At 38.5% G+C, this 12026-nt stretch overlaps 1 protein-coding gene across 2 annotated transcripts; it reads left to right on the plus strand.

The window, feature by feature from the left end:
• The first annotated feature begins 1628 nt into the window (after positions 1–1628).
• Positions 1629–10198, plus strand: LOC121855970 (pre-mRNA-splicing factor ATP-dependent RNA helicase PRP16-like). Of its 2 annotated transcripts, none has more exons than XM_042351190.1 (2): positions 1629–1764; positions 5504–10198. In XM_042351190.1, the coding sequence occupies exons 1-2, from the start codon at positions 1720–1722 to the stop codon at positions 9251–9253; spliced, it is 3795 nt and encodes a 1264-aa protein (XP_042207124.1). In that variant the 5' UTR covers positions 1629–1719; the 3' UTR covers positions 9254–10198. The 2 variants fall into 2 exon arrangements, with proteins under 2 accessions (XP_042207124.1, XP_042207133.1); XM_042351199.1 differs by lacking the exon at positions 1629–1764 and adding an exon at positions 1918–1976.
• The last annotated feature ends 1828 nt before the right edge of the window (positions 10199–12026 follow it).

Here is a 12026-nt window from a genome sequence, read left to right on the forward strand (position 1 = left end):
TTTGGTGTCATCCGCAAATTTGCTTATGTCACTGCTGATCCCAGTATCAAGATCGTTCATGTAGATTATGAACAAGAGTGGGCCCAGTACTGACCCCTGAAGAATCCCACTGATTACACAGCCCCACTCAGATTTAACACCATCTACGCTGACCCCCTGTGTTCTATCGGTGAGCCATGATTTTATCCAATTTAAAACTTTCCCCTCGATACCGTGGAACAATCTACCAGAGAGTGTTGTGACAGCACCGAGTGTGAGCTCTTTCAAGACAAGACTTGACCAACACTGGAGCGGGTTCAGGTACATTCAGGAGCCGGTGCATGCCCAGTACTTGCCAACAGTGCGTGACAGAGACGTGACCGATCGCCCGGGCGGCTAGCGAACCGATTTTCGCCATTATCTACTACCTCGAAGACTTTCCTAAAAAAAATCAGCAGATTTGTTAGACAAGATTTTCCCTTTGTAAACCCATGTTGAGAGTCGAAGATTAATTTGCTTTTCTCTAAATGCGATCGGATGCTATTTGCTTTAATTGATTCAAGAAATTTCCCCACTACTGACGTCAAACTGATCGGCCGGTAATTTGACGCTGATGCTCTGTCTCCCTTTGTTAATATTGGTACTACATTTGCCTGTTTCCACAAGTATGGCACAACTCCCGTGTCTAATGATTTTATAAATAAATTTACGAGGGATCCGCTAATCTGTTCCCTACTATTCTTTCAAAACTCGTGGGAAAATTTCATCCGGCTCTGGGGATTTTGTCTTCTTTAACTTATTTATCCTCTTAAGAACATCCTCTTTTTTTTTATAGTGATATTCTTTAATTTCTCTTCTTCATTTCCCCTAAATATCAGTTCCACCTCTGGAATTTCCTCGTGAATTTCTCCTGTGAAAACTGATAAGAAGTAGCTGTTTAATGCTTTGCTTATTTTCTCACTACCATCGATTACTTCCCCTCTCTCTTACTTTAAAGGCCCCACTTTGTCCTTTATACATTGATAGATTATTGCGCACATAATGAATACAGATTAAAAGTATGAAATAGTACAAAATAACTAAACATGATACAAAACACATTAAGACATGCTCCTTGAGACCCAGTGAGGTTAATTCATACTTATTACAAAACTCTTACATCCCGCTTTGATGTCACCTCACCCAGCAGATGTATTATTATATATGTTTTGAATAACTTGTTATTTACGCATTTTCAGACCATACAAGGTATTCCATTATCAATATTTGCAATTTCCCTCATAACCCTGCCCACTTTGTGATTAAATTTTTATTTTTTTTAATCAAAAAGGAGTAAAAGGGGGAAAAACTAGAATTAAAATTTCCGAAGAAAACGCTATAAAGTATCCATTTTTTATCTATACAAATCAATTAATATGGAGTTCTGTGGTTGACCTTTCTCAAGTTGTAAGTATTGGTTATGTCTTGCCATGCGTTATTAAATGTCTTTTGTATCACACAATGCTCTCTTAGTCTTTCTTGTTATTATTTTTTCTTATCTGAAATAAGGTCTTTGTCAGCTGTCCTTGGTAATAAAAACATGACTGAATATCAAATATTACCAACAACCAGCCTACCAAAATTGGGCTTGTGCCTTATTAAAATACTGATAAATCTTGGGACCAAACGTACGGATACGCTTAACAATTCATTTGTGAAATACAGCTAATAAAATACCTGTATATACTTTCATCAATTAACATGCAGCGGCGGTATGTGTACGGTATCCGTTCCTATCTCGTAAAGGTATTTTTATAAGTTCGGTTAATAAATTATTTATTATTGACATAATATTATATATTAAAATAAATTCTTACTTAAAATGAACTTATCTTGGTAAAAATTATATGAAGGTTTGTATTTTTATACTTAGGGATGAATGAATGAGTCAGTGGAGGAGAAGGAAGTGAGGCTGTTGTTTACGTGACACAACACAACACAACACTTCTCTCATATAGGTAATCTTTCTAGTGAATTATTATGTGTATATACTAGTACGATAATTATATATATGTGTGCCTAATGTAATTTTATGGATGCTAATTATTTCGATCTTCGTATCTTAGATGCTTTTTACAATAAAAATAATCTAATACAGTATAACAAAACCCAACCTTAAATATTGTATTTTACTGTTTTATTGTAAATTGGGTGATGTTTCATAAGAGTAGTCTGGCCATAGCACCAATTTCATAAATATAGGAGATAAACGCTTTCTTACCTCTAGATAGTGACAAAAAATGCACAAGTAATGTTCTTTGCACAATATCACATTTTACATCTGAAATCAGTGGAGGAAGACCGCCAGATACAGCCTTGCTGCGTGTTCTTTTCCCAGCAAGGAATTTGGGATAATTTCTGAGGGTAAATTTTTCTTGTAGCTCCGTTCACTTGTAGCAAGTGTATTTGTGTGTGCTGAGACCGAATATGATCTTCCTTTTTGGCGGAAATTAGCCGGGGGTTTTTTAGCGAGATTTTTTCATTTGACGTTTTCCGAGAAAGAGTGCCTAAGCGACTCAGAAATACACAATAAAACACTAGAAAAACAATAACCTAACCTAACCTAACTGACTCTCACCATATGATGGAATCACCTATTTCTTACCTTATTGGCCTGGTTCTTGTTCGTCGTTGCATTCTGGGATTCTTACACAACGTCACATATGTTGGTCTTTGTGATATTTACATTCAGTCTTGCTTTTAGTACACTTTACTGAGGTTGGAAGAACACCATGCGATCGAAAAAATGCTATAGTTTCTACGTTTTTTTTTCCAAAAACTCGCAATCAGCTGCATATACTTTAAGTGACATCCATCGCAGACTTCCATGGTTGGAACTGAACTTGAATTTCAAAATATGAGAGACCCAAAATAAAACTCGATTTTGATTGGGCTAAATATACTCTGAATTAGCAAAACGCTTTTCATTGGCCGCGTGACGTGTACAAGTACGCATGCGCGTCATGATTTATGAAGGAGACGCGAGAGACACGCAGTGTTAGGTGAGAGGCAGACGATAATGGCGGGAAATAATGGAAGAAAATATAAATTTATCTGGAAAAGCTATATCCGTTATTATACATTTCCGCCGGTAATGTAATAGATGAAAATGATCATATAATTAGACGTCGTATTCAAATATGATAATAGATTAGTGGTAGGAATGAACGGAGCTACAAGAAAATAATACCTTTCTGAGAATAGCACTACCACAAGAAGGAGCTGTTCGATTTAGTTTATTTTTTCCACATGTTTTTAATCATAATAGTATTTTAAAAGAGGCGACATTGTTAGAGATTCAGTTATTATTTTTCTTTAGGACAGAGCGCGCCCAAAAGTTATAAACGACTGAAACATTTAGGTCTCCCTATTCTGAGCATTTTGAACCCCATATATACCAGGCAGAAATGGATAATAGTGACACTATTTAATTGATTTTACGTAGTTTTCAGTCTTCGTCTCTGTGGGGTGGGGGGGGGCAAAAACGAAAATTTTCTGCCCCAAATGAAGGTCAGATTCGTTTAAAACACACCAAAATACACTGGATAAACATATTGGTCAATCCCTAGGGACGCATGTCCTAAAGAAAAAAATTACAGAGATTCATTTTAAAGTCCCCTTCGTTTTTTATAGGAAAATATATTTCTCTCGTATATTTTGGTGAGCTTGTTTAAATCTGATCGTTGTTTTCTTTGGAAAATCCCTATTTATGAGAAAATGTCAGACATATAGAACTAACCAACCAAAGAAACCTACCTAACTTTCTAGCTGGGGGGTTCCAACCCCCTGCTATATTAAACAGAAAGTACTATACTTATTTTGATAACTGGTATCAATGAAAGCAACTTTGTTGAAGTGTCATGGTGTAATTTTACGTTTTTTTGTGGATGTGAGAGTACACTTGGACCAAGTGGGTCGGTTGTAAAAAAAAAATTCAAAAAAGGAAACTAACCACAAAAATTAATGTAACATCAAGTACTGTATCTTACATGACTTATCTAGCTGTTGACACTCAGATAATTGCATTGGCCACAGGTTGCAGTTTTTCTAGAATACCATACTTCACAAGAATGTCTATTGCATCATTGTTTGAGTTGAGCATTAATTCAATAATGTCTGAAGAAAAAATATTCACAATTGTAACACACACACACACACATCCATGTTCAGGAGAGACTGGGGAAGGAAAGATGAGGAATATTGGGACAGTACTTGCCGCTGATTGGCTGAAACAATGAAGTTTAAAAGCTCTTCAGTTCTCATTGACTGCCGGCTAGATACTAGGACTGTACTTACAGACAACCATCATGATGCATCAGGCCCAGAAAAAAATACCTGGTACTGTATTGTTTTGATACAAATGTTTGTCAGTGATATATTTCTGTGTTTCTATCAGTTTGTTGGAAAAGGTTGTGATTGTGTGGGTTGTAGGATTAGGTTGTGATTGTGTGGGTTGTAGGATAAGGTTGTGATTGTGTGGGTTGTAGGATAAGGTTGTGATTGTGTGGGTTGCAGGATAAGGTTGTGATTGTGTGGGTTGTAGGATAAGGTTGTGATTGTGTGGGTTGTAGGATAAGGTTGTGATTGTGTGGGTTGTAGGATAAGGTTGTGATTGTGTGGGTTGTAGGATAAGGTTGTGATTGTGTGGGTTGCAGGATAAGGTTGTGATGTCTCATAATCAGTGTTGTGCAGCTGTCAGTCATCACTAGAACACACAGTTATTAATGCTTGTTAGTAACTAGTGATTTTTTGGCATTTGTTTATCATTTATTTTTATTCTATACTTTATTTCCTGCAAGTTAAAATAATTTTCTATACAGTAAATTATTTGTATATAAAACTCAAACAAAATAGACTGCAAAATGCTATTCACAATATCACTCTGTGCTTGAGAACTGCTGTTACTTGTGAGACATCTGGTTATGATGCTGTTGATAGCTCAGTAAGATGGCTCCAATCAGTCCATTAGTGATGCAACATCACATGCTTCAGGTGTGATTTTTTCTGTAATCAAAGCACTTGTGTTCTATTGTAGCATATCATTTAGCTGGAATGGTCAAGGCAGATGCTGTACGTATTGAAAAATAAGGTGATGTCACCCAAATGTTTGTTGATTTATAAGTAATTCTCCTTGATTATGAGTTGTTGTTTTGGTAGACCTGTTCTTTGTGATGGATGATCATTGATTCACCCAACCTTCTGGAGTGTTAAATGAGAATGAAAGTATTTGCTTTGGACTGGAACAAATACAGTAGGATCATATTTATCTGAATCTTTCTCTTTCCCAGAGTCTTAATTTTTTTTTTTTGGGGGGGGGGGAAACTGCAACAGTTTAGGCTGATTTATACATATAAGTACTGTAGCTCCTTATTGTTGAGGTAGGATTGATTCCGTCCAAGTTTTTCTAACTCCTAAAATTCCTTCTTAGGAAGTCAGACTTTATCTCTTAATTTCATTCTATTGAGTAGAGTCCTTTTTTTTTCAGGTGAATATGTCCCACATTTTGGAAGGTACAAGTGGAGGCATAGGTGGTCTGATCATTCGGAAAACCAAGAAAGAGGATGACAATTTTACCTTTAAAAAGCCTGCTATACCCATAAGAGGATCCATCTTTGGGTTGGACAAACTTGCAGCTCTCAAAAGGAAAATACACGAAGATGACCATTTGAACAAGAGTGAAGTAAAAAGTAAAAAGTATTCTTCTTCTTCTTCTTCTTCCTCTTCTTCTTCTTCAAGTGATTCAGATGATGATGCTGATGATGATGATGATGGCAAGAAAGAGGGACAAGATAAGTACAGTGACAAGGGAAAAGGGAGGGAGTACCGCTCCAGGTACGATGAGACGCCTACTTATACAGGTGGTGTAAATAGGGAAATAAAAGATAAAATGATTGAAAAACAAAAGAAAATAAGAGGTAAGTTTGTTAGTGCATCAACGAAGGAAAAAAAAAATGAAAGAGAGAGGGAACCTAGGGGGGATAGGGACAGAAGTAGAGAAAATGAGAGAGACAAAAGAGATAAGTACAGGCATAGAGACAAATACCGAGATAGATATAACAATGATAAAAGTGAGAGAAGAAATTACAATGATAGAAGTGAGAGATATAACTACAGTGAAAGAAGTGAGAGGTTGGGTGATTACAGTGAACGATCAGAAAGGGACTGGTCAGAGAGATCCAGCAGAACACCCAGATTTTCTGAAGCTCCAGAAACACCGAAGATTCCCGGGGTGAAAGACACACCTTCACATTCTGCCTGGGACGACGATGACGGCACGCCACACAAAATGTCGTCGTGGGATCTGCCCACGCCCTCATCCTCCCACCGCCATTCCCGAGACAGCGATTGGTCGATTCGTAGTAGCAACCGGTCCTTCAGAGAGAGATCTCAGAGTAGAGTACCTCGTCAACAAAGTGACAAGACTCCATTGCCAACACCTTCATACAAGTATAATGTATGGATGACAGAAAGAGAAGGTAAGATGGAAAGAGAATTTGAAAATGAAGAAGAAAGGGAGAAGTGGGAGGAGGAAGAAAAGAGATTGGATAGACAGTGGTATGACATGGACCAGGGCTATGATGATACCAACAACCCATTCTCTGATGTGTCTGCTGAGTATGAAAGAAAGAAAACTGAGAAGATTGAAAAAAGTAAAAGAAAGATGAGTGCAAAACAAAGACAGATTCATAAAGACAATGAATTATGGGAAACTAATAGAATGTTAACAAGTGGCGTTGTACAAAAAATTGATTATGACGAAGATTTTGAAGAGGAGTTTACCAATCGTGTGCACATTTTGGTACACAACATCGTTCCCCCATTCCTCGATGGACGTATTGTGTTTACAAAGCAACCAGAACCAGTGATTCCAGTGAAAGACTCCACCTCAGATATGGCAATTGTGTCCAGAAAGGGTTCGGCAGTTGTCAAAGCTCGACGTGAGCAGCGGGAGCGTAGAAAAGCTGCCAAAAAAGAATGGGAACTTGCTGGTACACAACTTGGTAATCTTATAGGTGTGAAAAAGGAGGACGAGACAGATGATAGGAAGATTGAAGAGGGTGAAACTGACTATAAAGCAGATCAGAAGTTTGCCGAACACATGAAGGCAGCAAGTGAAGCTAGTAGCAACTTTGCCAGAGAGAAAACAATTAAAGAACAACGTCAGTACCTTCCAGTTTTTGCAGTGAGAGAGAAGCTCCTCCGTATAATTCGAGAAAATTCAGTGGTGATTATTGTGGGTGAAACAGGAAGTGGTAAGACGACGCAACTAACACAGTACCTTCACGAGGGAGGATACAGCAAACTAGGTATGATTGGGTGTACACAACCACGTCGAGTCGCAGCTATGTCCGTTGCCAAGCGTGTTTCTGATGAAATGGATACTCATCTTGGTGAAGAAGTGGGCTATGCTATACGATTTGAGGACTGTACAAGTGAAAATACCATAATTAAATATATGACTGACGGTATACTGCTTCGTGAATCTTTACGCGAGAGCGATTTAGATAACTACAGTGCAATCATAATGGACGAGGCTCACGAACGTTCCCTCAGCACAGATGTGCTCTTTGGTTTACTCCGTGAAGTTGTGGCTCGTAGACAGGATCTAAAACTCATAGTAACATCTGCTACAATGGATGCCGAGAAATTTGCCACTTTCTTTGGTGAAGTACCAGTATTTACAATCCCGGGACGAACGTTCCCCGTGGAATTACTCTATTCCCGCAATGGGGTGGAGGACTACGTAGAGGCTGCAGTAAAACAGGCATTACAGATACATCTTCAGGCTGAGGAGGGTGATATTTTAGTCTTTATGCCTGGTCAGGAAGATATTGAGGTAACATGTGAACTGATTGTGGAAAAGTTGGATGAGATTGATAATGCACCTCAGTTGGCTGTGCTTCCCATATACTCACAACTCCCTTCTGATCTTCAAGCCAAGATTTTTCAACGTGCTCCAGATGGCCTTCGTAAATGTGTCGTAGCTACCAATATTGCCGAAACCTCCCTCACTGTGGATGGTATAAAGTATGTGGTAGATTCTGGATACTGTAAATTAAAGGTGTTCAATCCTCGAGTTGGTATGGATGGCCTTCAAGTTTACCCAGTCTCACAGGCTAATGCCAACCAGCGTCTTGGAAGAGCCGGCCGCACTGGTCCTGGCATGTGTTATCGTCTCTACACAGAAAGGCAGTACAAAGATGAGTTATTACCTACAACAGTCCCAGAAATTCAGCGCACCAATCTAGCCAATGTAGTTCTCCTTCTTAAGTCGTTGGGGGTCGAAGATCTTCTTAAATTTTATTTCATGGATCCTCCTCCCCAAGATAACTTACTCAACTCACAGTATCAATTATGGACCCTTGGAGCCTTGGACAACACAGGAGTTTTGACAAAATTAGGGCGTGCAATGGTTGAATTCCCTTTGGATCCTGCACTTTCAAAGATGTTGCTGGCTGGTGTTGATATGCAATGTTCTGAAGAAATCTTGACCATAGTATCCATGTTATCAGTACCAGCATTGTTCTACCGGCCTAAGGGTCGTGAAGAGGAAGCTGATGCTATGCGAGAAAAATTTCAAGTGCCAGAATCAGATCATCTGACATATCTCAACATCTATCGTCAGTGGCGTCTTCAGAAATATTCAATGAACTGGTGCAATAAACATTTTTTGCACTTTAAAGCACTTAAGAAAGTTAGGGAGGTGAGGCAGCAGCTGCATGATATTATGGACCAACAAAAGCTTGAATTAGTCAGCTGTGGTATGGATGAAGATTTGGTGCGTAAGTGCATTTGTGCTGCATACTTCCACCAAGCGTGTCGTCTCAAAGGTATTGGTGAATATGTGAATTTAAGGACAGGGACACCGTGCCATCTACATCCAACCTCAGCCCTGTTTGGTATGGGTTACACTCCTGATTACATTGTTTACCATGAATTGGTTATGACAAGCAAAGAATACATGCAGTGTGTGACTGCTGTAGAAGGAGGTTGGCTGGCTGAAGTTGGAGATAAGTTTTATAGTGTCAATGAAGGAGGTGCATCTCGAATGGAGAAACGACGTCAGGCTTTGGCACATAAAGCTGCCATGGAGGCAGAAATGGACCGGGCCCAGGACACCTTAAAGGCACGAGCTGAAGAAAGACAACGTAGACAAGAGTCATCACGTCGTCAGCAAGTGTATGACATTGGTACACCCAGGCGTGTGCAAACATCTGCCCGCTTTGGAATCTGAATGGCAGATATAAAGAATACTTGGTAATGTTTTGAGAAAAATTGAGCAAGATACAGTATTATGGTGTAAACATGCATTCTCAGCCCATAAACCTCATTTTCTCTCCTGGGATTAGACATTGTTAAGTATAAGAACTGGTAATTGCCCAAGTTGAAACTATAGCTAAGTGTTATACCTATCTAACTTGTAGATAAACCCTTAGGTAAAATGATGCAGTACTTGTCACCATACTGACTCAAACTTTTCTGTAATTTGAATCAACTTTTTTTTATGCTGGGTGCCCTCTTTAACAGGGCTCGTAACTTTTGAATCATAAGTCTAATTGAGCTAAAAACTGGAATTTGGTGTTTGTTAGCATGTACTGTAAAATGTTATAAACACATTATAGAGAAATGTGGGATGGTGTAGAGGCAACTTTGATTTGTGGACCACTTTTTGTAGCATACCAGTCTTGTACTGTAGTGGTATTACATAGATATTTATAAGTTTTAGTTCTAGGGTGTTTGTGTTCTTCTAATTCTGTATGCAGACAACTACTTCAATTGTGAGGAAACTCTTCAAACAGTGTGCAGTATTTTTTAATACTGTACAGTACTTTGATTTATGGTTAAACCATAAAAAGAAAAGAAAACCATTAGGAGAGAAAGAGCAACCCTTTCCTTTTTATGAAACTGATGGTGCTTCATCTAAAGCTAACTTCTCTACCATCTCTTAAATTATATTATAATATATTCAAAGTTTGTTTTAATTGTATATCTATGTACATACAGTATAAGATACAATACATAGCACTGAGCCTTGGTTTGAGTTTGATGACAGAACTTGTACAGTTTTGGTATTTTTATTTTCATATAATTAATTTTCATGTGTAGGAATTCTTGCATAAACATAATATTTTTGTAAAATTAATGTATAAAAATATTGATATTAAAGTATTACATTGTATCAAACAGCTTTCTTATTTATATGGTATTTCAGGCGCAAATTTAGTGCAGTCACTCCAAGCGTATTGTTGTGGCTGGTATGCACGTGGTCCCCTATGTCCACGCCATTGTCTATCACTGTCCTCACCGCTGGCTGCCTCAACAAACTTGATATCATCTGAATCTGTTTCCTCCCCATCATTGTCTTTGTCACCCAATATTATATCAATGCCACTCAAATCAACAACTCTTGATGAATAACACTACTGTCAAGGGTGTGGAGGAGCGAGGCGGGTCAGGAGACGTCAAAGATCGTGCATTCTATCATGATTGCTGGTGGGTAACTGGACCAATAGACTTGATACAAAAATTATGTGCGAGTTGAGTTGCCAAGTAAATAAACATCCTATAAAAAGTACTTCATCCCGCCTGGATATTCAAACTATGCCAAGCAAATTAAGGACGTAGAGGAACGTCACCCAGGGTAGCTATGGTGGACATAAAGAATGTCACCCGGGGTTTAAGGGTGAAATCTCATTGTTTGGTCAAGGACTTGGGGAATGACCACTTGAGATCCAGCATGCTGAACTCCCATTGCCACAGGGCAGTGTAATTTACCAGCAAGACAATTATTTGAATGAATAAAGTATAGGGTGAGGCATGCTGGAACTGGAATCTATTTCTATATAGTATAGAAATCGATTGCTGTTCCAGCACGCCTCACCCTAATTACGTAGTGGCAGCCCGTATAGCTAGCAGTGATAATACATTAAGCTCAATACTGTACTCACCCCAACACAAGTGGGGGATCAAACTAGGCCTAGTGGTAAATCAGAGCATCTTAAAGGAATAAGATTTGTATCATATCAAAGCAATTTCACCTTCCTAGCTTTCCTCCTGTCATGGAGATTAAAAGGATGTAGCTACCAGGCAAGTCCCTCTGATATGATGCGTGGTGTAAAAGGATGTATCAAGCATGTCCCTATGGCTCAAGGGGTTAATTGAAGAATGTAACACCTTGTATTAAGATGACTAAGGCAATGAATTTGGGACACATTCTGGGAGCATAAATCTTGATGATCCTTCAAATTAGATACAGTGCAGTATATGGATGGAAGAAAACTTATTTATATGGATTGTATTCCTCAAGAGGTGTTTCTAAAATTACCTACTTATTTGTTATTAGAAACTTGAAAATGTTTTAGGCAATATGTAGGATGTCATTGATGGTCTTTTGAAAGATATTTGAAGACAGTTATACAAAAGGTTAACTGCAAATTCTTCTTTAGAGGGTCTAGCTATTACACACAAGATGTCAGTATTATAGAAAACCTATTTTGATCAAAACCCCTCACAAATGAAAGAAATAGAATGAAGTTCAGTGACTTATCTGTACACTACCTGTTATCTTGAATATTTTCCGTGACACCTCATGTTGTCTGTTTGAAGATTCTCTTGGGGGATTCAGCCAAAATTGTGCAATTTCTTGCTTGCTGTGCAAGTTGCCCACATTTGTGCCAGTGGTTGCAATCCTAGGAAAGGTTGTCAAAGTTGAAACTACCATAAATAAATAGTAGTTTCCATAGTAAAATGGTGGGGGGGGGGGTGTGTGTGTTCATAACCACAGCTAAAGTCCCCCTTTTAATATTTCTGTATGGTTTTAATTTATGCATACACCAATAGCAGTTTTATAACTAAATACATGTCAAATGGAAACCCTCTTCCTATTACTGATAAGCGCTTTCTCTAGGCAGGAGTGGGAACTTGCTCACCAAGCGCACTGATCCAGATTCAAACGCTACGGCAATCACAGCTAGGCTGTGAATTATGAATATTTGACCACTTGTTAT

This window comes from Homarus americanus, unplaced genomic scaffold, assembly GCF_018991925.1.
Source record: "Homarus americanus isolate GMGI-L3 unplaced genomic scaffold, GMGI_Hamer_2.0 scaffold1024, whole genome shotgun sequence".
Classification (NCBI taxonomy): domain Eukaryota; kingdom Metazoa; phylum Arthropoda; class Malacostraca; order Decapoda; family Nephropidae; genus Homarus; species Homarus americanus.